The sequence below is a fragment of the Python bivittatus genome, unplaced genomic scaffold (genome assembly GCF_059951505.1).
Source record: "Python bivittatus isolate LINGU-HERP-01145 unplaced genomic scaffold, Pbiv_v1 ctg000190_np1212, whole genome shotgun sequence".
Lineage (NCBI taxonomy): Eukaryota > Metazoa > Chordata > Lepidosauria > Squamata > Pythonidae > Python > Python bivittatus.
The window spans coordinates 7,146,396-7,172,201 of record NW_028277042.1 but is presented as its reverse complement, the minus strand read 5'-3'; the positions used below and the strand labels follow the sequence as shown (position 1 = coordinate 7,172,201).

Genomic DNA, 25,806 nt, shown 5'->3' with positions numbered 1-25,806 from the left:
AAACATTAAAACTATAAATATATCTAAAACACATAATACATCCAACATTTAAAACAACACTAAAAAATACCTTAAGGTAATATATACTAAAATATATATACTAAATATATACTAAAAAAATACCTTAAGGTAATATATAAGGTAATAGTACCTTAAGGTAATACCTTAACCACTACACTACATTTAGAATATTAATAGTTTCGCTAGTAATAGCCTTTGTTAAAGGAATCCTTTATTTTCTAGCTATCGAAACCTTAATCGCCCCAAAAAAGTTAAAGTCCACCACACGGATAAGTCCAGCAGAGTCAAGGCTTTGTGTATTTCCCTGCATTATTCATGGAATGTCACATCTGGGATTGCATTCCCCTGTTTAAGCTATTAATCCGCTTTACGTGGTTTTACTAGGGTGAGCATTTTTGCTCTGCAAATATTCACACCACCACTAGATGGTAGCCAAGGGTTACGAGTTGTTTATACCTCTCTACTGTACTTCCTGCATTTTTGCAGCCAGGTATGATAACCCCAGTTGTGGTGTAGTTAGGTCCCCCGTTATGTTCATCGAAGATTGACACAAATATTGAACACCGTATAAACCAAACCTAAAGTTTTGCAGGTGACACTAAGCCATAAGTCTTATTTTACAGACCACAGGGATTTTGTCTACCCAACACACTCTTTACTCTGATTCATGGTTTAGTAAACTAATATTCCGATCTTGGGTGGCACAACGAGACAACTACACTGGCTTATGTTTGCACAAGGCAGAGTCCAGAAGCTGGCTTTATTTACATTATTTATGTATTTCAGTACAGCAAGGTATGGAATCAGCCATTCAGTGTGTGTCAGTTCACTCAGCCTGGTGTAGTCCAGGATAATGACATAGTACATGTATGTGATGGTATGTGGGAATGACCTTGGGAGACAAGAGGAAGAGCCTCAGCCTAGACAACGGCCTGGTAAACAAAATCTGACTCCGAAGGAGGGGTGGGAGAGGCGAAAGCGTCTCAGAAGAGACCCTCCCTGGTTTTCGGGAGAATGAAAGTGAGGGAAGTACTTTCAGACTTGCAGGACTCTGAAACTGTAACCTTCCAATAAAGGTAGTGTTAGTACTTGGGGCTGGTGACTCTTGCCTGGTCTGGGCGACCTCGAAGGGCTGACAAGGTGTGAACCCAGGCACAATGGTATGCCCCCCTCCCTGACTGTGACAGCATGTTGCATGAAATGTGACTTAGCCTACAGTAAGTACAGCTTGTCCACCACGTCGCTGCGTGCCTTGTGCAAACTCAGCAAACTGCGATTATTTCCACAAACCAGAGCTCCTTGGATGCTCAGCTCCTGTCCTCTGCATCTGTCCGGCTCTCCCTCGCCAGCCACGCCCTTGCGGAGGATTGGCGGGCGGCGGCGGGCGAGGCGCCGCTTCCAGGACAGCTGAGCGGTGCCACGTGCATTCGCCAAGCCAAAGACTCCATTTCCCAGGGAGCCTCGGGGTCTCCCCGGCGCGCGATTGGCTGGAGCGCGGCGGAAAGGGCGGCTCTTCCGGATGGTGGGAAGGGGCTGCGCCTGTCCGGTGAGCGACGCGGGAGCGCAGGTGGCTTTTTAAGGAGCGCTGGGGATGGCGGCGTTGAAGTTCGCGGGTCTGGACGACACGGACAGCGAGGAGGAGCTACCGCCGGGCTGGGAGGAGCGGACCACCAAGGACGGCTGGGTCTACTACGCCAAGTGAGCCCCGCGGGACCCTCCTGGGGTGCGGGGGGATGGGGGTGCGGAGGTGCGGCGCCCAACGGGAGAAGGAGGGGAGCTGGAAGGTGCGAAGAGGTGCTGCCGCGCCGCTCTGGGGCTGCAAGAAGCCAAGGGGGGTGCACGAAGGCGGGCTATTTGGGGGCTTGGGGGTGCGTGCAGCTGGGCTGAGGGAGCGTGTGCGGGAAGCGCTGCTTTAGCGGCGTCTCGCAGCAAAGCCGCGGAGTTGCAGCTCATCAAAGTTACCTGCCGGGCGTTCGCGGAGGTTGGAGCGCGTGCGGCGCTGGGCCGTCAAAGTCGCGCAAGAAGACGGCGGCACTTTGGGCTTCGGGCCGAGGCTCCTAAACTTTTTGCCATCGTACCTCCCTTTGTGTCACTGAGGCGGACGGCCTGCCCTGACAATCCGAATACCAAAACAAGCAATGGACACGATACAATGAAACTCCGGGGAAAGTGGATTTAGTGCAACAGTATAACCAAAAGGTTCTTTGCGCTTCCCCGAGGGAGATGCACCTGACAGTTTGGGTTCAAGGGGAGGGAGCAGGAGCTTCAGCGCCCTTTGGGGAGGGGGGATGCTTCTCTTTACTAAGGGGGTGATAAAACAGGAGGTGGAAAGGGCCCCCTTTTCTCTACCTGCACGGAGTGGGTCAAACGTCTTTGTGCAGGCACCGGTTGCTGGCAATATTCTTAAAATACGAATGGTGCCCTAGCTGGACCCTTAAACCCTTTTAAAGGGCCGCAGAGAATTTAATAGTCTTAACACCATCAGTAGCCTACACGTGCTTGCTCTGGGGGAAGTTCAGCTAAAGATGTCCTAATTCAGTGTTTCTTAAAGCGGGGTCCTAGGACCCCTGAGGCTCCCCCGAGGCCCTCTTGGGTCAGCGAAATCAAAATTATTTGCCAGTCCATGTTGAAAAATAATACACTGTTAAAATCCCATCCAACAATCGTGAGAAGCAGAAACACATGCATCAGTTTCATTTTTTAATACGGTGAATGTGGATAAATATAACCCATACAAACAAAAGCTCTTTTGGAATCTTCCGTAATTTTGAAAAGGGGAAAAGGGGTCCTGAGAGGAAAAACACTTTAAGAAATATTGTGCTTGTTTTATCACGGTCCCTCTTAAACAAGACTTAGCCGCCTAGCTACATATCTGCATTTCATGTCAGTTTCACTGTTTTTTTAAAAAAAAATTGGTAGAATTGTTTATTTATTTACTTGATTTATATAGCTGCCCATCTCACTTTTACTGGTCTCTAGGCGGTTTATAATAACACAAATAAAAACACACAATACATAATATGAAACAAATAAAAACACGTAGCAGCCGGGCACAATCTAATCCATCATCTCTACAACTAGGAAACCGGCTCTAACAGACACCCAAAGCCAAGTTTTCAAAGCCTTACGAAAGGCCGACAGGGATGGGGCCAATCTAATCTCATGGGGAATCATGTTCCAAAGGACAGGTGCCACAGCAGAAAAAGCTCTCCTTCTGGGCCCCGCCAGCCGACGCTCCCTAGCTGACGGTACCCGGAGCATGCCCTTCCTGCCAGATCAGATAGGACGGGTTTTGACTTGCCGTTAAGTTACTTGCAAGTATTTGTTTATATTTGTTTCAGGATAGTTAAGGGAGTCTGGTTCTGCTAGTTGGCTCCACTTACTAGATGAAAGTGCATTCTTGTTGCAACAGTTTTCAGTATTTAGGTAATTTTTTTTTTCCCCAGCCAGACTAACTCTACGGCTATGGGAACAGTTATTTAAACAAATATTAGCGATGCATATAGGAAATTCCACCTAGTTTTCTGTTTTCTCCACCATGGCTGTGCTCGAAAGGGAGCCTCTGTATCTTAGAGGCAGCAGATTCATAGGGATGTGTTTCCACCCTTTAATTAGGAACCGCTGATTTACTGCATTAGTTAGTCGCTGTTTCCATAAGCTTGTGCCTGCCGGCCTTCCTTGCAATGTCTAGTGTTGGAAAGATCATCTAATCCAGCCCGCACCCATTACAGAAATCCAATATTTTTTGTTCTACCTTTTGGGGTTGTAAGACTCTGCATTGTAGAAGACATCTATGTTTAATTATGGAAAATCTATGCCATTTTGTGGCTAAAGTTGACAAAGTTAGACTCTTTTAGGAAAATATTATTTAGATAAGATATGCTGTTTTCAATAGGAAGCCAAATTTTTCTTAGATATCAAGTAGGGGAAGAATGAGTCAATGCTGCTACTTTATATGACATAGTCAACCTGTTGTGTCTTGGCATGCTCCAGATATCTGGACTTGGAATTTTGCGGCCAGACTGACCATTGTTGAGAATTCTTGCTGAAATTCATATATCCAGTGGGCTCCAGAACAAAGAATTGTGGAAATTGTGCTTTATACATATGCTGATCACTTATTCTTGCAGGTGATGGAAAAGAAGTGACTAGAAGAATGTACTATACTTTGAAGCTGTTTGGTAGACTTTCTGAATTATATCTGGGGTGACAAGTCTGTAGTTATCCTGCCATCACCCAAGCTTTTGAGTGAGATGGCAAAAGCGACAGATTAAAGACACTAAGAGAATTAGTGTGTGCCTTTACTCCAAATGCTTATCATGAGATCTTGTGATGGAATGGAAATATGAAGGCCAGGCTCAGGGAGATAAACATTTTCTTAGCTTGCCAGAAGAGCGTGGGAGGAACAAGAGGATGAGTCTGGCACCTCCCTGAGGAATTCACACTGTTGTGGCTGGCTGACTTTGGGAGCTGGGGTTTCAGTCTGGGAAGATTCTTGCTAGAGGTTGTAGCTAATAAACATAGCTGGACTGAATTTGCATTGTCTCTTGGAGTTCCTTGGGCTAGGCCCGACAGATCTAGAATATTAACTATTAATCATAAACTAGAAATACCAGTAGGAAGCCAGTTTGGTGTAGTAGTTAAGGCACCAGGCTAGAAACCAGAAGACTGTGAGTTCTAGACCCACCTTAGGCACAAAGCCAGTTGGGTGACCTTGGGCCAGTCACTTTCTCTCAGCCCTAGGAAGGAGGCAAGGGCAAACCACTTCTGAAACACCTTGCCAAGAAAGCTGCAGGGACTTGTCCAGGCAATCACCAGGAGTCAAAAACTGACCTGAAGGCATGCACATACAGAAATACCAGTGGAAGTTCATTGTGAAAAAGTTTTCTTTTAAGATGTGTTTCTGATTCTTTCAGTCACCTGGAAGAGAGAACTCAATGGGATCATCCAAAATCTGGGAAACGAAAAAGAGTTGCTGGAGGTTTGTGTTTTGCTTGTTAAATAGTGGTAAGATCTATCAACTGTTTGTGGGGGGAGTTCCCCAAACATTGGGAAAACAAAACCCTTTGTGGAAAAGTTGTAATAATTCCTGTATTACCAACAACAATTTTATCTATAGTTGATTATAATCCCCCGCCCCCCAAATATGTCTTCCTGGCAATTAGGAAATTTACTTTAATCATTGTCTTGCTGCATAAGCATTTCAGAGTTGGTCCTTATGCAATTTAACTTTAAAACTCTACAATCCAGCATGCTGCTGCTGTAGCAGCTCAAAATTAGTATTGATTTCTGATCTTTCATTGTTGTCTTTAAAAGAACTGAGTCTTGAGATAGAGAGATGGCACAAGATGGATGTAATTTTAGAATTTGGGGCTGGGGTCTAACCTGCAAGCATTAATGATCCTTTTTTCCCCCAGTATTTTCAAAAAGAACGAAATAAAAGCCAAAGGCCAATTAAGAGATCCTGCCACTTCAGAATAGAAGTAGACAGCTATGCTTGCCTGTATCAGTTGACCTGGAATAAGTCCCATGATGTGGAATGTGAATTTACTCTGAAGGGAATGAGCATAAAGAGGGTTTGCAGAGGTCCCCTAACCAACCCACCAGCAGTATCTCCATATTTAACACTGAAATGCCCCTTCTTCCCTCTGTGCTCAGAATAACCATTTCTGAGACTCCCTAGAAAAAGGCAGTCCTGGGGTAGAGGGTGCTGACTCAGGGAATAGGGCTCCAACCAGCATCATCCTGATCTGGTAGAACATCCAGGGAGAAACTTAGAGTCCCACATTTTCAAGAGGTTTGGGGGCCGGAGGCGAAACGAGTCTGTTTTTCTGTGCCAGGGCTCTCCTCCTATACTGACCACAGAAACATGGTCCTCTTGCTGCTGCATATCAGCAGCGTGATCTGATGCACTGGGGGCTGTAGATTACTCACCCTGACTTAAAAGTATTGTGCAAATGGCTTGCATCCTATTTCTTTCTTGGTTTTGAATGATTCTCTAATACCCTGTAGTTCGTTTACCATGTTCTATTCCAAACCACAAGGATGTTTAGCTCGACTTCTTGAACTGATGAAAGACTTAAACTGCAGCACTGAAACTCCTATATCTTATTCTAGACTTACCGTACGGATGGGAGCAGGAGACGGATGAAAACGGGCAAGTCTATTTTGTTGAGTAAGTTGTAATTATTTTGTACGCTTAGGGTTATGATGGCTTGGGAGCCAGTGTTAGACTAGGATGAGGGAGACCTAAATTCTGTCGCACTCTGTGCCGTGAAAGCTCCTTGGGAGAACTGGGCCTGTCTTTCTCTCTCGACCCAACCTTCTTCCTAGGATTGTTGTGGGGAAAAAATGGGAGAAAAGAATGCGATATGCTGTGTCTTTTGCTTTGACGGGCAAGATATAAATCCATTAACTCACCTGCTGACTGTGATTATGTTTTGTGTTTGAGTTTTCAATAGTGGTTTTAGTGTGGTTGTATGTTGTTTTATCTATATATTTTTTACTTCTGTTGTTTTTAATTGGTATGAGCTGCCCAGAATCATATATGTGAGATGGGTGGTATACAAATTGAATAAATAAATAAATAAATTCACCCGACTTGCTCTAGTCAAAGAAAGTGACACTGCAGGGCTTACATAAAAGTAAGGGTGTTTTCAAAAGGGATAGTCCTGGGTTTAAATATACAACGAAGCTGTGGAAAAAGCAGGAAAAGAGTGTGCCTGTGTGTGTTTTTCTGCTGTAGACTTCAAGGTATGATGATTATCAGAGACCGTAGTCTAGGGAGCTTTTAAAATTGCCTGTCGTGTTTCAAAACAGACAGTTGCTGTTTACATCTATTACTGCCTTCTGAGCTGTATTTACAGCAAAGAACCCCCTCCCCCTTAGAAAAAAACCTCTTCCAAATAAATTTATGTCGTGTTAGTGTAATGCAGTATTTCTCAGCCTTGGCAACTTGAAGATGTGTGGGCCCCAACTCCCAGAATTCCCCAGCCAGCCATGCTTCCCATTCTGGGAGTTGAGGTCCACATGTCTTCAAGCTGCCAAGGCTGAGAAACACTGGTGTAATGGAACGAGATAACTTTGATGGGGAAACGTAGGAGCTGTTAAGGAAGAGAAATGAGAACTTAGTCCTGGGAAAGCGTGAGAGAGAAACTCAAAATAACCTTGCATTGATTCTGTTTGGCATTAGAAGGAGTAAAGAAAAATTAGCAGGCTTTCAAGATTCTGTTATTTTACCCTACAACAATAAAGCAGCAATCCAGTAATCCTTCTGTTATCGGTTCCCTGATGGGGCCTACCTTGAAGGCTGGACACTATTTAGGGTTAGAATAGCATTTTAACTGCGAATGTAGGTAGGGCTGAGTAAGCTTTAAAAAGTTGCTTTCATTTATCAGGGTTCATGGCTTCCTTCAGGAGCTGAACATAGTTCTTGTAGACTTCCTCATTTTGTCCTTGCAACAATCTTCTGAGGTAGGTTAATGGTGGCTTGGTTCTTACATTGCACAGTGCCATGGTTTGTTTTAACCTTAGCTTGTTGAATGTCCCCACTGGTTTTTTTTTGAGCCAGTCACTGGGTGCACTCACACAGTAAGCCCTAAATCATGGAGGACGGAGCTAACGCATTATGCTAAACCAAACTATGCCATGGCTTAGTGTAACTGTGAGATGAGCTGCAACTGGCCAGAGTGAGCTTCACAACTGAGTGGAGACTTACATCTAGGTTGTCACAGACCTAGTCCACTGCTCCAGTTGTTATGTAACATAGCTTATTGCTCTGACTAGGTTTGCTCTGACTTTGAGACATCAATACGTTTTCCTTTGCTGCCGTTTATCTTCAGAGCAAACAGGGAGCTGGTTGAAACTAAAAAAATAGATTGTGGAAATAAGACTTAAGGCCCATATTGTTAATTTACTCTTAGAATGAAAACTTCTCAGCAGAAGGAGAGGAAAAATTGATTGGAATGAGGAGTTACAGTAGTAGGTGGCAATTAATAGAAAGACATTCTCTTTACCGTGTTTTTTTAATACAACAGGTTATGTTTCTTTTTTAAATTATATAGTTTTTATATGAATATAATGTGTGTGTGTATATATACACACACACATACATACACCAAATAGTAACTTAAGAATATAATACCATAAACTATTTTTTTTCCAAAGAAATGTTAACTCTGATATTTTTGAAGTGTAACAGAATAAAAATGGTAAGAAAATCCTCTTAAAGTATCTTACTTTCTATCAAAGGTAATGGCAAGGAAAATACGTGTAATACTATTAGGCTGTGTCTGTTGTTGATTAAATCCAGTGCTGATACATTTTGTTAAGATGGAGTAAGTGTGCAGCCCCTCTGCATAATTCCATATGCCTTTGTAATACAGACACTTTGCTTGCCAGTGTATGCTGAAATTATTAATTACTTTATTCCGCCTTGCTGTGAAGAAGGATTAAGAAGTTGCATTGCAAGGCAAAACAATATGCTCATGAAATCAAGGAGACTCTTTAAAAATATTAAAAGTGATGAAGTCCTGGTTTCAAAGACTAAGCAAAATAAAAGTGTCTTGATGCCTTGTTAAAAAAAATCTGGAAGGATGAATGTGGACTGTTCCTTTAAAGGAGGTCATCCGACAGTTTGGAAGTGACACAGGAGACGTCCTTTTCCTGTAGACCGTGAGAATGGGCCTTTGAAAGTGGAGAGATTCTAAAAAGGGCCGCCAGGACCATTTTCCCCCATCTTCCTGTTGGTGAAAAGCAGGCCCAACCATGAAATAATATATATCATGTGGTAGGCTATCTTTCCGGCATAAAGAATTTTTTGAAATATTTTTACACACCCTGAGAAGGTACTCAGCATCAGAACTATAGCAAAAGGAAGAGTTGTGTTCTTGTAAGTAGTCCCTGTGTAGCTTTGATTTAACTGAGATTGGGTATCCTAAAGTGTCAACTTGATTTTCAGAGCATTGCAAAGAGAGATTGCAATTAGAGGCTTCCTATGAACTTGTTTTGAGTTTCAGCATCCAGGAACTCATTGTTTTTTAGTCATTCTTGTTTACTCATACTGTATTTATACCAATACCTCTTCTGAAAAGCTGTAAGACAGTTGTACCGATGCAGAGATCTAAAGTAGATAGTTGATCTTTACTGAAGCAGGTTCAATAGAATAGAAGGCTCTCAGCATTTAATTGCGCACTACTTCTCTGGATTATGAAACTGAAAAAAAACCCAAAACCTCATTGAACTGGGATCCTCAGTTTGATAAAATTGATTCTCTTGATTGCTTCGAGTTTGAGTTTACATTTTGATTTAATATATGACTCTGTAGCTGTGCTTGTGGTAATAGAAGAAGAAATTGACATGGAAAAATGCTTCTTGTTTTCCTTTGAAGCCATATAAACAAAAGGACCACATACCTTGATCCCAGAATGGCCTTCACGGTGGAAGACAATCCCATGAAACCCAACGTGAAGCAGAAGTACGATGGCAACACCACTGCAATGGAAGTATTAGAAGGCCGAGACTTGAGTGGGAAAGTGTTCATAATCACAGGAGCAAATTCAGGAATAGGTAAGTCAGCGCTACAGCCAACCTTGAGCGTGTTGCGTTCAACCAGTGTGTGTGTTGGACCCCTGTGGTTCCCTCCTCGGTGGTTCCTCACATCTTTTCTTTACAAATGACTGGAGGAGAAAGGGTCATCAGCCCTATCTGATGTATTGCTTCCTTCCGAAAGGACATAACAAGGGTGTGCATGTGTTGGGATCCAAAGCTGGAAAGGTGTTTCAGATCAGGTGTGGCCATGCTTGTTGCGCCTGTCTGTAGCACTTTAAAGGAGCCTGCCTTGACTATGCACCCACTGTGCGAGACCAAGAAAAGATACGGCTTGTTTCAGGTGCTGCTGACAGGTATGGTAAATATACTCACCTTTCTTACCCTCTGAGTACTGCATCCCTCTAGCTGACAATCTAAACTTTAAAGTATTTGCAGGAAAACAAATCTCCCTAATTTCAACTGAACTTTAGATGCCAGGATAATTTATCTGTGTAGGAAATGATTCACTTTCTTTCTTATTAGGTTTCTAAACCACTGGGATATTTCTTATTTGTACTGGGGGATGAAATCCAGAAGTATAGTTGTCTACTAAAAGAAGAAATGATGGCTAAGGACTTCCCCATGCGGGGAATCCTGTTCTTGCTTGGTCTTAAATAAGGAACACTCCAGATGGTTTAGACAATCTTTCTCCAACCTAGTGCCAACCTTGGATGCGTCAGAACAATAGTCCTCAATGTTTCCACCCAGGAGAGGTATTATAGTTCCTAGCATGCTTTCTGGGTTGATAAAGGGTGGTTGAGAGTTCAAGATCACCCTTTACTTTTAGCTTTTTGCTTTCTGGATAGCTTTGCTTAGTATTTAGTCTCCCATTGTTGCCAATTACTCATAGTGTGATTAAAGCAAATGGCCGAGTCAATGCAAAAAGGCTTCAGGAGCATGTGTCACGGAACAATCTAGTCTCCTACATTAATCTGAATCCTCCATTCTCATGCATTCAGTTCAGAAATTAATAACCAAGTTTTGCTTGTCTACCGTAAAACGTTTCTAAGCCATGTATTAAAATAATCTTTAATTTACTAAAGATGTCTTCAGCTTCTTTTTTGTGTATCTGCAGCTAAGTTAAGAAAAACTCCTCTTTTTTTTTGTATTTCAGTAAAAAGGTGATGGGTTTCTTATTATAAATGCATTTTCAAAATTTTATTGCTTTTGGTCAGCTCCTGCTTCATAACCACCTTGCCAATGAAACTGTATCTGGAATAGCTGAAAGTGTTAGCTAGGAGAGGCTGGGGATATAGACGTCATGCTAAGTCATAGTTTGTCTGCATCGTTGAATAAACCATGATCATTTGGGTTCACACAGTGGGCAAAGAGTTAATATTGATTATTTGACTTTGGCTTAATGCAAAGGGTGTATATGTACTAATGTACATAAGCCACTGTTTTTACCTTAACGTGAAGTGTGAATCCAGCCAGCTATTAAGTGCTCAACAAACTCTGGTTAAAAATCATGCTCAGCACAATGTATGAACCTTCTAAAAATCAAAAAGGTTGCCATGCAAAAGGGTGAGCGCTGGTGCTCCCCATTGCTTTAAAATGCAAGACTCAAAAGTAATGGCTGGAAATTGCAGGGAAGCAGATTTCAGCTACTGATGGGAATACATTTCTTAACAGCGGTAGATGTTCAATAGTGGGACAGACTGCCTTGCCAGTTGGTGGACTGTTTTGCATGACACCTTTAAGCTGAGTTTAGGTAACTATCAAGTCTGCTATAGAAACATCCTGCACTGAGCAGAGAGCTGGACTAGATGTTGATGGATGTCTACTTGATGTGCCATCAAGTAGTTTTTGACTCCTAGTGATCCACCTTGCTGTGGCTATCCTCCTCCTCTTTTCCGAGCATTAGAGACTTTTCCAGAGAGCCTAGTCTTCGCATAATGTGTCCAAAGTAGAATAATTTGAGCCTGGTCATTGGTGAGAACTCTGGATCGATGATCCATCGATTTGTTTTCTTGGCTGTCCATGGTATTCTCAGGAGTCTTCTCTGGCTCCAAAGTTCAACAACGTCAGTATCCTTCCTATCCTACTTCTTCAAAGTCCAACTTTCACTTTTGTAGAGGGTCACAGGGAATCCCATGGCTTGCACGATTCTGATCTTCGTAGGTGATTGAGTCAAATGCAATTAAATGATTGTATTTAATCTTCCAAATGCAAACTCAGAGCTGACAGATTTGAAACTTGTTGGGTACAAAACTGAATAAAAAGGATTAGCGCTAATCTAAGCTGTACTCGATCTCTCTATCTGGGGGGAAAGAGATAGAGTTAAGTATTTAAAAATACCAGAGGAGAATGGGAGAAAGCATTAGTGAAGAGTTTTGAATATGTGTATTTATTTAGTTTTAAAGAGCTGGCAAAAACTTCGTTGTTCGTGATCCAGGATGTCTGTTCTATCAAGCATCTTTCTATAAAGGTGAACACATGTTAATCTCTTGGTAGCAAAAGTTGTGTTGTTACTTCTCTTTGTTGGCTCTATTGCATAGAAAAGCAGGATAAAAATGCTGTTAACGTATATTTAGTGGTCCTGGTGCATCATTTTAGAATTGTTTTTTGGTCCCCACTAGAGGGCTCTGTTGTTCTTTAGAAAAATAATGTTGGCGGAAGATATCAAAGCTCTTTCAAAGTTGACCAAAACAAAGATTAGTTTTGACTGGGCTATTTTATATTTTAATTGCTGGTGCTAAAGTTCAGAAGTGGAAAGGTATAGGAACTAATCTCTACTAATAATTGAATTCAACTTTATTGGCAAACATGCCTGGCAGGATGAAACACAGTGTAAGTTAATAGCAGCCCCACATTTTTAACTGAAGGTAAAGATGGATGTGGTTATCAAAGCACTAACCTTTGTCTTTATCTAAAACTTTTTTGTATGCCCTTGAAGTCTCATGTAGGCTAGTTCTGTCTGAGGTCTTACAAGAACTGTGTGGTACTCCTGTAATTCTTTCTCACTTTCCTAAACACTGAAAAGGTTTTCTAAGTACAGGTAGTCCTCGTTTAGCGCCTGTCTTGTTTAGCAACTGTTCGCAGTTATAACGGTGATGAAAAAGTAACTTTGCGACCAATTCTTGCATTTATGACCTTCACAGGTCCAGAAAGCAAAGGAAAGCTGAAGTAAGATCGTAAGCACAGTTGCGGTTTCACTTAGTGGACGCCTTGCTTAACAACCAAGTTGCTGGTCCCAATTGTGGTCATAAACGAGGACTACCTGCACTTCAAAATAGATTGTAATGTTTTGAAAGCCTGGTGAAAAAAATAAAAAAAATAAACACGCCTGCGCTATACATCTCCTTTTCCACTAAACCTTTTTTGCCTTTGAGATTTAATATAATTGAAAAGCTGTGTGCAACTGCACTGATGCCTGATCTTCATTTTTGCATGAATGAATTCGTATGCAAAAACGGAAGACTAGAGGCAAAGATGGAAACTTAACAGTCCAGTTAAACATCATTTTGTTTTCAGTTTTTTTTTTTTAAATTAAATCTTATTATTCCTTAGTGAATTGATGAGAGAAAAGATTTACACATCATGGCAAAGTGCTTGGAAACAGTGCAGTTAAATCCATACACTCCAAAGGAAAAGTCAAATGTTCAGTTCTCAAGTTTTAGTTATTCCTTCCTTCTACCTATCAAGGAATTTGAGATTGGGGTGGAAAGGCAAGACAAGTTTATAGAACACAGCTTCTGGAATTCTTTCCCACCCCTTAAAGCTTGGCTATAAAGCACAAGACTAGGAACAAAAATGAAGCAGGGCTTAGAATGGAGAGATAGGTAACAATCTGAGCCATTCCCCACCGCCTCTTCCATAGGAATCCATTGGAGGTTTTGTTTTTTCCCCCCACAGCCCTGTCTAGATCAGGCCCACGTTCAAACTCAGTACTTCTTTGGCTGACTTTTTCCTCCATTAGCAAATCTGGCCCACCTTGAAGTAGTTTTCAGAAAGTTATCTTGCTTTTTGATAATGGATGGAGCCCTGAGACCCTTAACCCGACTTCTTTCCAACATTCCGTTGAGTTGGACCGAAGAAAAAAAAAAGAAGAAAGAAAAGTTAAAAAAAAAAAAAAAACATTTCTGTATTTGCCCTCTCTGATAGTTGCATAAATCTATAACTACTTGGTAGTTTCTTTTTTTGGGGGGGTGGGGGTTGCTTTTGAACTGTGTTTACTTTGATTTTGCTTTGTTTTGAAGTTGCCTATTAATTAGGCATTGCTGGTGTAAGCAGCTGTACACATATGCCAATCACATTGTGTGGTTGCATCTGCTTTAAGAAATCAGGAAGAGAAAACGGGCAATTCTGAAGCGCTTTTTAGATTTGCTTCTTCTCTCTAGCCTTTCTGTAGTGGCCTCGTGGCTGGGAGGAGGCTTTTTGTAAAGTTGATGCCTGAAATGGAAACAGACAGTAATGGTACATGGCGTAGGCAAAACTAGGTGGCGAGCGTTTGTGTTAAAATTTATTTTAGAATGCAGACACCTGCAAAGAGAAAATGAATTGGAATGCATTCATTGGAACCGAAGTGGCAGATGTGATCAAATTTTTGGATTCAATTTTGGATCTGTGAAACTGGTATCGGAGCAGAGATTATTCAAATTGGAAGCGAGGTTGAATTAGGAGTCTTGTTTCCTTTCCATAGTCTTCAGAAGTTTCGATTGGCAGATCTTTAAAACTAGGGCAGTGGTAATATAAGCAAGACCTTTAGGAATAATAACTTTGATTGTGATGAAAAGAATTCTAAAACTGAATAAGGGATAGTCTACCCCGGGGGTTTCAACCTTGGCAACTTTAAGATGTGTGGACTTCAACTCTCAGAATTCAGTGCTGGCTGGGGAATTCTGGGAGTTGAAGTCCACACATCTTAAGGTTGCCAAGGTTGAAAACCCTGGTCTACACTAAATTGGTCCTTGGGCTGCATCTGTCCTTCCAGAGAATGATGAAAAATATATTAAATGTCCTATCTTCTGGCCAGATCATATAGTAGGAAATGTCTTTCTGAGCATCATAAGGGGACTATCTTGCTACCTAGACACCGCAGGTAGGATACATTTCTCTGAAAGTGGAGATTTTCATCAAGAACTCAGTGCTTATATTTGGGATCGTGCTGTGGCAAATAACTGTAAATGATTTCTGTATCTTGAAAGTTGCTCCAGAGCAGATGCTAGGCAGTGTTTCTTCTTGACGTGCACAAGGAGTCTTGAAAGGACTCAGCTGGGCAAAACATGGAGTATGGGGTCAAATATTTTAAGAATTTTCCTGTTGCCTTTAACATTGCTGCATCAGGGGCCAAATGCCAGCAATGTGGCATTTCCAGAGATAGATAGATAGATAGACACACACACACACACACACACACACACACACAGGAAAATTTCCCTGTGCAAATGAGGCATTTGAATTAGCATGTTGGTCTCTGTAGCCAGGGCCTGCACAATTATTTTCACACTATTTGATGTGAGAAAATAAATATATCTAAGTTATTTTATGAAGTTTTAATGTTATGCTGAAAGACATTAAATATTTCATAGAATAAAATTAAAGCAAAATTAGTTGGAAACAAGGTCGGGTAGAAGATAATAAAAACTGTAACTGCAGCGTCCATCTCCTTCTCAATTGCTTAGAACAGTCACCTGATAGGTAAACGTCATGTGACTTTTAAACTTGCTTGAAGTGAGAAATGGTATGGTCCACGCACCTGACCAGATATACCTGTGCAGCTAAAGATCCTGAAATACAGAATATACAGAAATACAGAATAAGCAACTTCCATGACAGTCAGTGCCATAATTTAAGCAGATGTCATTCTTGAGAGTATTCTAGGAAACCTTACAAGCCTTGGGACTCATCGTTTTATTTCTTTTTTCCCCCAGAAATAATCCAGTGTAATGAAAACTGGTTTGGCTTGCTTAGCTGTAGAGATGTATTTTAAATATTATTTTATTCCTTTAGAACCCTGAATAACCAACCTTACTGATTGTTTTGTATCCTTGGAGGTTGATTCTTGAAATTCTGCCTGGCCAGGGAAGGGAAACCTGACACACAAAATCTTTCCTTGCAGCGAACATAAGTACAGAGGAACTCCTTATATTTTAAAATTGGGGGTAACCCTTCAATTTTCTCCCTTCGGTGGGATTAAACTCTATTAATTTCTGCTAAAACTTGTACTGAAACACAGTTGCTTCTGTTCTGAAGTAGGCCTAGAAAAGGTATCTGTTTCCTGTATCACTTTCTTATGGCTTCTTTGAGAAATCTATTACTTGGGTAATGAGGAGTATACGTGGTTGGTTAATCAACTTATTGAACTCAATCATCTTGGGCTGAAATTCACAATGCCAGCCAACACGTAATATGCAGAAACATGCTGAGGCCAAGATGTCAATAATTGCAACAATCTTTTTACAGAAGGGTTCAAGAACAGACCTGTACTATAGAGGGATTTTATTAAATAACTGATACATGGTTTGGGATTTATTGACTTTAATGTCCTTAAAGCTGCACCTGTTTTTTCTGAGGATGGGGATGAAATGACTTGCCATAGGAGTTGGGAGAAACTTTGTTAATTTATTATTACACCATAAAAACCACAACCTTCCATTAAAGCAATAACACAAACTCTTCCCTGGGCATTTATTCTTGGGCAACATTAGACAGTTGATTAAAGCTCTGCAAACAGTTCTATTTTCTTAAATGCCAAAACAGAGGGTGCCATCTGGATCTCTAACGGCCCCCAGTTCACAGAGAGAGAGCAAAACACTGAGGAACATATGGCCCATGTCCTCAAATCTCCCATTGAAAAGGGGACCATGTGCAGGATTCTACTCTTGTATATGTTTTTTAATCCATTTTTCTCTGGGACTACTTCCGTTCCTACATAAATATATGGAGTTATAATTGCTCTAGCAACGGATGCGACTTTTATAACTTTTAAATTGTATCTTTAAAAATTAACACCTCCTAGAACTTTTGAAGTTGTAATGGGTATTTCATTTTGCTTGGCTTACTAAACATGAACTTTAACGCTTTCTTGGGAGATATGCAAGGGCAGGTATCATTACAGGATAGTTCTATCATTTAAAAGTTCTTATAGGCTATTTATGAGAAACTTTTTTAAGGGATTTTTTACGGGATTTTATAAACTGGACTTGGCAACTTGGTGCCCTCTACTTGTTCTCCTCGGGCTGACTGTGGCTGATGGGAGTTCAACTCCAGAATGTCTGAATGGCACTACATCATAGATTTTCTGCTGCAGTTTAGTACTGTGGGAACTGTTGGGTTTTCTGCTTCTTGGCAAACTGGATTGGGGGAATACATATTGAAATATATTTGAGTTTGAAGGGCATGTTATTGGAGTGTGTGTGTTTCCAAGGATGCTGTTTCTTGCTTTGTCTTGCCTGTTCAATTGTTTTACACTTCTTAAGCTTTCTTGAAATCACATTCAAATCAGTTATATTTCTAAAACTATGCGTCATTTAGGTGGGGTAGAACAGATGGGAGATCTTGAAAACCTAAGCAGGATATGTTCCACTAAGTATTTGGAGGAATACCACCAGAGAACCCCAGGGCAGTAGACTGGACTGGGAAGTTGAAAGAACTTCCCAGAAGATAGTTGTCCCAAATGTTACATGGATGTTTTCACATAACAAGAGCCAACTTGACTCACTCTTTACTTTTACTGTGAGATGCAGAGAAAGGGGCTTTGCAGCTAGTCTCTCTCTGGGAACTGTTGGGTTTTCTGCTTCTTGGCAAACTTGGCTATCTTGATGTACTGGCCTGATCTTTGCTCTCACCTGTGGTGTGAGAACCCAGTTAGAAAAGGGATTGCTGATAATATTACATGGTCTTCTTGAAAGCATTCCACTCTGTTTCTACAACTCCATTCTCAGAGGTTTTTGAAAAGAACCGAAAATAAAATGGTTGATTATTTATTTATTTAAAGCATTTATATGGCTGCCCAACTCAACCAAGTTGACTCGGGCAGCTAACAAAAAAATTCAACAAAACCTAACCACACAAATACAAAACCACAGTACACGCATCTCCCCAAAACCAATGAACCAATTAAACAATAACGTGGCAGTCCAAACAGAAATAACACCATCATCAAATCAGGGACCTGACACATCACAGCTAAACGGCCTGGGGAAAGAGCCAGGTCTTGACAGTCTTTTTAAAGGCCAGCAGATTCAAGGCCAACTCTGTGTCAGGAGGATGGGTGGTCTAAGATGGGGGCTGCCGCTGAGAAGGCTCACCTCCTAGGTCCCGCAGTAGGCCTTGTTTCAATATCATAGTGCAGTGTTGTCCAAACTTGGCCACTTTAAGATGAGTGGACTTCAACTCCCAGAATTCCCCAGCCAGCATGGCTGGCTGGGGAATTCTGGGAGTTGAAGTCCACTCATCTTAAAGTGGCCAAGTTTGGACAACACTGTCATAGTGTAAATGTGAATTTTTCTTTTTTTTTTCTTTTTTTAAGTATCTTAGTAATTTTAAACTCATTTTGGGTAGAATGCTAGCTTTTGTTAATAAATAAAGTCTATTTCACCATTGTTAAGTGTGTAAAGGAAACAGTAAATGGAACATCATGTAAGGAAACTATTTTTGTTGAAGTTGCACTTGTTTCCCCAACTCTGAGAAAATGTGTTGGTTTAATGCTTGAAGGATCCAGCATCATTTAGCTGACAAAACAGTCTTCTAATTTCATCTGAGATGAAATATGCCTTTTTAATTTTATGAAACTGCTTGTATTAATATTGCACTATTGTACTTGCCAAAAGGAGATTTAAAACATGCAACTAATTTTGTTTTTCCTTAATGCTTAATTAGTACTCTCTTCTGCAGTAGGCGTGCTCACAGGAGCTGCACAGTAATTTCTACATCTGAAGAAGAGGCTGTTACGAGGTTGGGTCCTGTCTCTTCTGGGGGGAGAGAAAACATACTTTTATTTTCACGTGTGTCATGGTTCCCACCATCATTCCAGAAGGCAAAGCTTTGCCTTTTTTTAAATTGCAAAAGTAGGTGACAAATTTTGCTTTGTTCTAAATATTTTTTTACATCTCAGTTGTGGAACAAAAATTGCAGGTTGTAGGTTGTCCAGAGAAAGAAAAACTAATTGGGGACGGTAAAAGGAGTGAAGTACAGTACTTTAAGGGAGTAAAGTGAAATTTCAGGTACTTTGAAAGTTGTCCTAAACTAATGGCAGCTGAGGGAAAAATGCCTGCCTTGCTCTGTGTAAAGCTCCATTATGCTTTTTGTAATAATGGCTGAGATTGGAGAGGTACTGCGTGTGCATCAAAGGACTTAAACCTGTTGGATATAATTTTTAACTTGAGCTCTTGGATGGGAGGCCACTGTTCTATTGAACTGCTACTGAAAAATTTTCCTTTGAAAAACTTGAGAACTTTCAGCCAGATCTTCAGGACTTCTGCTTCCAAAATCTGGGATGCTGGGGGTTGCGTTCAACCCAGAGATCCAGCAGTTGAGATCTTAGATTTTGGAGAGAAGGATTCCTGGTAGAGTAGCATATATACATACATTCTTTATCACAGTCAATGATCCATACACATCAACAGTTAAAAAAATATAAAAACATTTTAATATATGATAATCTGGGATACATTATTTGATGAGTCTTGACTGCTGTCATGGAAAATTTGGCCACAATGTTAGTGATGCGGAATTAGACAGCAGAAAGTTTCTGTCTGGGACAGTGTTTCTCAACCTTAGCAACTTTAAGATATGAGGAGTTCAACATGCTGGCTGGGGAATTCTGGGAGTTGAAGTCCACATACCTTAAAGTTGCCAAGGTTGAGAAACCCTGATTTAGTCAAATCCTTGCTGAAAAAGAGGGTTTTACCTAATGCTGCAAGAAAACAGCAGGTATGGGGAATCTCCCAAGGCCGAGTGTTCTAGAGAACCGGTACCATCCCTGTGAAGGTACATTCTTGAATATGATGTAACATAAGTCAGATGTTAATGGGACCAGAATAATAGCCTCTGCACAAGTTCTTAATAACTGGAGAGATTCTTATCAAATAATGAACAGTAAATGGCCAAACTTTTACTGATTATTTAGGTACTTTATGTCTAAGCCTTTTGAGGCTTGAACATTTATAGACAGCTTTCTAAATTGTTTGGGAACAGTTCAGAAGCCAGTGAAACTGTTGTAATAAAGAAATTGCATTTTCCCATAACTGGCTGCAGGCTATTCTGGCTATTCTGTATTCTGGCTATTACATTTTGGAATTAATGACCTTTCTGAGCACTTCTCAAAGGCAACCACAATGTAGAGAACTTTACTATACCAAATATTCTGCCTTTTTTTCTCCTCTACCCAGTGACCCACCTAGAAATCTCAATAATTCTTTGAAAATACCTATTAAATTATACAATTTCTTGTGCCTAATTCTATGTGTAATATGTTTTTGAAATTTCTAAACAGAAGTAGATGGTTTAAATATTTATACTGGAGCTCTAAAAACCACACACACACACACACACAGACACACAAGTTGGCATGTACCATGTTAAAGTATTTATTTTCATTCCCACAGCGATAGACATCAAAATTCTACTTTGCCTTGTTCAAACCAGTATTTAAAAATGAACAAATGTTAATATCTGTGATGCTGGCTTTTATTTTAATGGGGTAGACAGAAAATAACATGGGAATTTAGCTAATATAGATACTTCCGGTGAGTGTCATGGTGAGCTAGATGTCCTTGCTGAAGTGGGACGCCATTTACAGCAGAGTTTGGTGGCTGGATCCTGGCGGGCACAATCTCTCCAGAGAGAGGAGAGATTGTGAGATAGCCCATACACGCTCCAGATAGTTGCTCCTCGTGAATAGACCCCAGGACTTGAGGTTTTGTGGTCAACTTCTCAGTCGAGTGGTTGGGGTACCATATAACTTCACAGTTGCAACTCAGCCTTTTATGGACAAAAAGTTCAAGCCTCATTTCTTAACTTTGGAATTATTTTTTATTGCTTTGGAACTATTAACACCCTTCAGAGTGGCAAGTTTTTATTGCATTCACTGTGTGAGTTTCCTTCTCCTTAGAAAAAGAAGTTTTAAATATGATTTCAAGGACTTGGGAAAATATTATTTTTTGGAATAAACAGCAAAAGGATATTTGGAGTGTTGATTTTGGAAGTTAAAAACAGACCAAGGGTCCAGATGGACTTGGAATAAAAATTTGAAATTAGTTATAAAAATTCTTCCAGTGGAAAATGGTGGTGGTTTGGCTTCTTTGGAAAAAATAAAACTGTAGGATGGGACTTTGAATGTTGGACACTAGAGGGAACTAGAAGAAAATAAAGATTACAATTAAAGGAAAAGAACACTTAGATTTGGCTTACTAATACAGAATGGAGCAAAATACTTTAACAGTGGATGTTTTGAGGGATATTTTTGAACAATGGGCTCAGAAATTTTAAGAATGTCTGATACCATATATAGATGGTATGTTAATGATGTCACAGAATAAGAACAAGCTGTACTGGATACGACTGAAATTGATTTGAATGTGGACTTAAATATGACAAGTTACAAGAACAATCTGGAAAAAGATGATATACTGGACATACAAATGAAACCGGCTGATACTGTCAGTTCATGATTGTCTTAACTATAGTTTGTTAAAATGATATAGTTTAACCATGGTTTGTTGAATAAGTAACACATATGGATTCACATATCGTGCTAACCCCCAAAGTATGGTTTGTTTACAAGTCACAATAGCTACTTTAAATTTAAATCACTCAAGCTCCCTAATAGCTTAGTGGTGTTTACAAATTCATCTAATAGCTTTCTTTGGTCGATTGGTCATCATCTGATAGGGAATTGGGGTGGGGGAGAAGAGTTGGGTTCTCAATAGTTTTTCTCCATGGTTGGGTTAAGTTGGATAGTTAGAAACGACAAAATGTTTTTCTGCTCCTTCAAAATATTTGTGCTGTGCTCCATAACCCCAATAATACAATCTTGTTCCACTTTGGAAAAATTCTGTCCAGTGATTGGTATCATCATTGAAAAGAATCTCTGGGAAAGATGATTGCAGGAAAAGTTAGTGTTGGCTGATCAACTTATTCCTTGAATTGAATTATATCTTTTCTAATATTTATAGGCATTCTAACTTATTTTACACTATATTGTTTGATAAGTCCGTTGGAACTGAAGTAAAAAGTCAGGATATAAATACTTTAATGAGCAAAAATAAACAGAGCTTTCTTCTGTATATCATACATGAGTTGATAATTTGTCTTACACTCCAGTGGTATTATATAAAATGACTACGCTGCTTGAGATATCTGGCAATGGTTACCTCAGGAAATCCAAAGGCCAACAGTTTACAGAAAACATCATATATTATAAAATATTAAGGGTTTAATGAAGAGCAGAACACTGAGCACCAGTGGAATTTCATTTTTTTTTTAAGCAAATGATTAGTCTTCTGTTACCTAAGCATGAGCCTTAATGTTTGTTGGCTTGCTGCCATTAAACCGGATTGTCAATGGAAATTCAGTTTAGACTTTGTTATTAGAGATACATACGGCTTTATACCGAGCGTTATTACGTCAATCTTCTTTTTCTGTTTAGACTATTAATATTCACACTGGTTACATTATGAAGATACTTCTCCACTGAACCTCCTTCTTATATCTTTTTCTTCTGTCTTTTAAAAATTATACAAACAATTACAAACCCTAGGGGTTGATGTAGGGAACATTTCGTTTTGAGCTACCCTTACTATTTGCGTAAGACATCCACAAATCAGCTGAGATGATCTTCCAAAGATGTAGGAAAGGATTGAAGTTCAGAGCACACTTTGCGCTAAAAAAAATCCTTCTTTCCTAGCATCTCCAGATGGGCTAGTGTGTGTGTCTGAAATCCTGGTAAGTTGATCTCACTCTCTGTTGGCAATCAGTATGAAAAGGTGTCTTCATGTTAGCCACAGTTCTTAATTAGGATTGCCCCAGAAGGTGTTTGAAGAGTTTTGGAAGAGATCTGAGAAGAGATGTCAGGTCTTTCTAAATTGTGAAGATTTAAGGGGAGGAGGAGGGTGCTCACCAGCAATTTTAATTTTCAGCAGCTCTGACCTTCTGTTAGAAATTTGCTGGCAAGTAGTGAAGCTTAGTAATCAAGTGCTAGTTGTTTGTATTACAGTATGAAGCCAATTTTAAAACAAATACAAATGGCGTTTAAATATCAATCCTTATTTTATTAAAACAGTAAAGCATATGGCCAGCTAAAAAGGGAACAGTTCAGCAACTGCCTTCAAAAAGTTTCCTTGCTGCATTTGCTCAGTGGAATTAAAACAGGGAAATGTATTTTGCATATGTTGAAAACTGGATTCATCTGTGTGCGGTGAATTACCCAGATAATTAAAATTGCCTGGTACAATGAATGGCTTGAAAAAGGAAGAGAAATTGCTTAGACTTAAACACTGTAAGCATGTAATTGCAGAGAATGGTATAAATTTATGTAAGCTGTTGTTTCTTTAATCTTAAGTTATACCCTATGTTGTAAACTAAATTTGTCTTGCCCCGGGGTGCTCCTAGGAGTAAAACCGTGTATATTTAATAGTGTTTTTCCTCTGGATAAACAAGATTTAAACCAATCCTGCACCCTGCTTAAAACAAAAGCGGAACAAATGCTCACCCTTTTCTTTGTATTGTCGTGTTGAATATTCAAGCGCTAATTTGAGCCTTTCTAGTTAGAAAGCGTTAAGCTGTGATATGGTGCAAATTTCCTATTTGTGGGTAGATTCTTCACAACAAAATGCTAAAAGTCTTACATCTTCAGCTTCTCCCCTCTATAGTAATTGTCTTAACAGATGAAAGCACCTGTCTGATCTTCTCTGGGTGGGAAGCTATGGAGGATCAGGCCTGGTTGGTATTTGGGTGGGAAATGCCAGGGAATCCCAGGGCTATAGGCTAAACTGAAGAAAAATGGAAGAAGGTAATTGCAAACCACTTCTGTATTGTTTTCAAGAAAATGGAATGAGAAGTCTGTAAAATCCTCGTGAGTTGAGCTTGACTTGGGGATTTTATTATATAACAACCCACTTGATATTTTGAATATTTAGGGATAAGACTTCCTTACATAATCCATATACTGTACAAAAGGGTGGATTTAAAGGAACTCCAACTGTGGGGAAAATACAAAAACTCCAGAACTGGTGGGAAGTGGGAATTTGGAAAGGTCAAGTAATTGGAATAGCCTAATGAGCGTGGACCTCTCCAACGAACTTGGAGGGGAAAGAAAAGAAAACTCTGGGCAGGAAGATGAAATAGAAGTAATAATTTAGAAAAGGGAATATCGTAAGTAAGGATGACTAGCCCTGGGTGGAATACTCAGTACTACATCTTGCAAGAGCCCTCTAAATATCAGTCTAATTCTGCTATCAATTAGGCATTCTTTATTACCAAAACCAGCAGAGGGAAGCACTGAAATTTTTGGGATCTTAGGATTTTTCTATTTTTTATTTTTTATTTTTTAATGAGCAAGTTTGAAGTCACTGGGTAAGTTACTTTTAGTAGATATGTTCTTGGCTTCATTGCTCATCTTGCTTTGTGATGCATGAAATGGTTTGAAATGTGACAACCAGGAGAGAAAGGATTCCATTTCATACTGTGGTATGCTGATTGAATGAAATGCATTTTTTAGAAAAACGCACAAATGGAGAAAATGGAGCTTGGAGAGAAGGAGTAATCAGGGCCCTGAAAGAGGGGACTAGGTGATGAAATGAGGGTGGCAGTGATAAATTACAAGATGGAAGAAAAGCAGACAATGGTGGCAATTTGACCATCGGGTGATGGGAGATAGCAGGTTGGCCTTAGGAGAGGATGGGGAAACATGACAACTGTAGCAAACAAATGCTTCAGGTGACTCATCTCAGAAGCTTCCTTGCCCATGATCCCTTAGCTGTTGGCTAAGGTCCCAGGGCATTTTAGATGCCTCCTAGGTATGTGTTCTTCTGCATGAGCCCTTATGTTGATTCTGCTTTGGTTGTCCTGTTTATGTGGGTAGTGGTGGATAATACCATATTTGCATTTGAAGCATACTGAGCAAAAATGCTGCATTTGAAGTTCAAAATATTCTGTTACAACTTCAAACAGCTGTCCCAAACTTTCCCAAAGTGTCCCAAAGTCATCCTGATCATTCTGAAAAGTATTTTGACCTCAGTTCAAGCTCAAAGCATCTATTTTGAGCATCTTGATACATTGCTGGAATAGTCGAAACAGCATTGCAACATCCCATTTCTAACTCAGAGCAGTTGTTCTGAGCATAAGATACTTTGCACGACCCTAATGGATAGGTTTAGGAACAGGTTCTTTTTCTCAGTTGACTCCCCAAGTGTGGGATGTTTGGCACTAACTGAGGTATAAGATTAATTCATGTACTAAAGACGTTGACAGTTTTTAAATAGTTGGATGAGTGTTGATTTGCGCTGGCTTTTGTTCTATTCATTTATTTTCAGTGCTTTTATACTGCCTTCTCATTCCTTAGTATACTCAAAGTAACTCTGCTCCCAAAGTCTGTATAATATTTAAAATGATAGCTAAAGCATTAAAAAAAAAAAACTAATTGAAAAATCTCAAAGGAAGTGGATAAAATGGATAAAAGAGCAATAGTTAATCACACTAATTCATATCTGAAGCAGGAAAAAGCTGATTGCCAAGTTTAACACTGCTATTTTTATTATATATCTTTGCATTTAACTTGACTTTGTTTTGTACTGGTTCCAGATTTTGTAAGTAGGCTTGAAATTTGATGAGTCAGGGGGATAAACATTTCCAACGAATACTAAATGAGTTAGGGTAACTATGTTAGGACCCAGGCAGATATATTTCCCTGCTGATCTGATGTTGTGTTTCTTACTGTATCTTCTTGATGTGTGTTTTGTGGCAGGCTTTGAAACTGCAAAATCCGTTGCACTTCATGGTGCACATGTCATTCTTGCTTGCCGAAACCCCTCACAAGCTGATGAGGCCGTGTGCCGGATCTTGAAAGAATGGGTAAGGACATGTGCTTTATAAATATGTACATTTACAGTTTAAAGCTTGTAAATGCTCACAGATTCCTGCTTCGGACTCCTAAGCTCCAAGGGTGATATGCATAATGTTGTAAAAACAAATGCCACTTAAGAATGAGAGTAAAATTACATTAAGAAAATTTAGAGACATAAAAATGAGCAAATC

The 25,806-nt window shown here is 40.0% G+C and overlaps 1 protein-coding gene across 4 annotated transcripts in view; it reads left to right on the top strand.

Annotated features, from left to right (window-relative positions):
• Positions 1-1,537: 1,537 nt before the first annotated feature.
• The window catches only part of WWOX (WW domain containing oxidoreductase), a 567,948-nt gene continuing 543,679 nt past the window's right edge, over positions 1,538-25,806 (top strand). For all 4 annotated transcript variants that reach the window (XM_088135992.1, XM_088135993.1, XM_088135995.1 and 1 more), the window contains exons 1-5: positions 1,538-1,719; positions 4,938-5,002; positions 6,139-6,196; positions 9,410-9,588; positions 25,517-25,623. In XM_088135992.1, the coding sequence (XP_087992118.1) occupies positions 1,613-1,719; positions 4,938-5,002; positions 6,139-6,196; positions 9,410-9,588; positions 25,517-25,623 (516 nt within the window). In that variant the 5' untranslated portion in view covers positions 1,538-1,612. The remainder of the gene's footprint in view (positions 1,720-4,937; positions 5,003-6,138; positions 6,197-9,409; positions 9,589-25,516; positions 25,624-25,806) is intronic.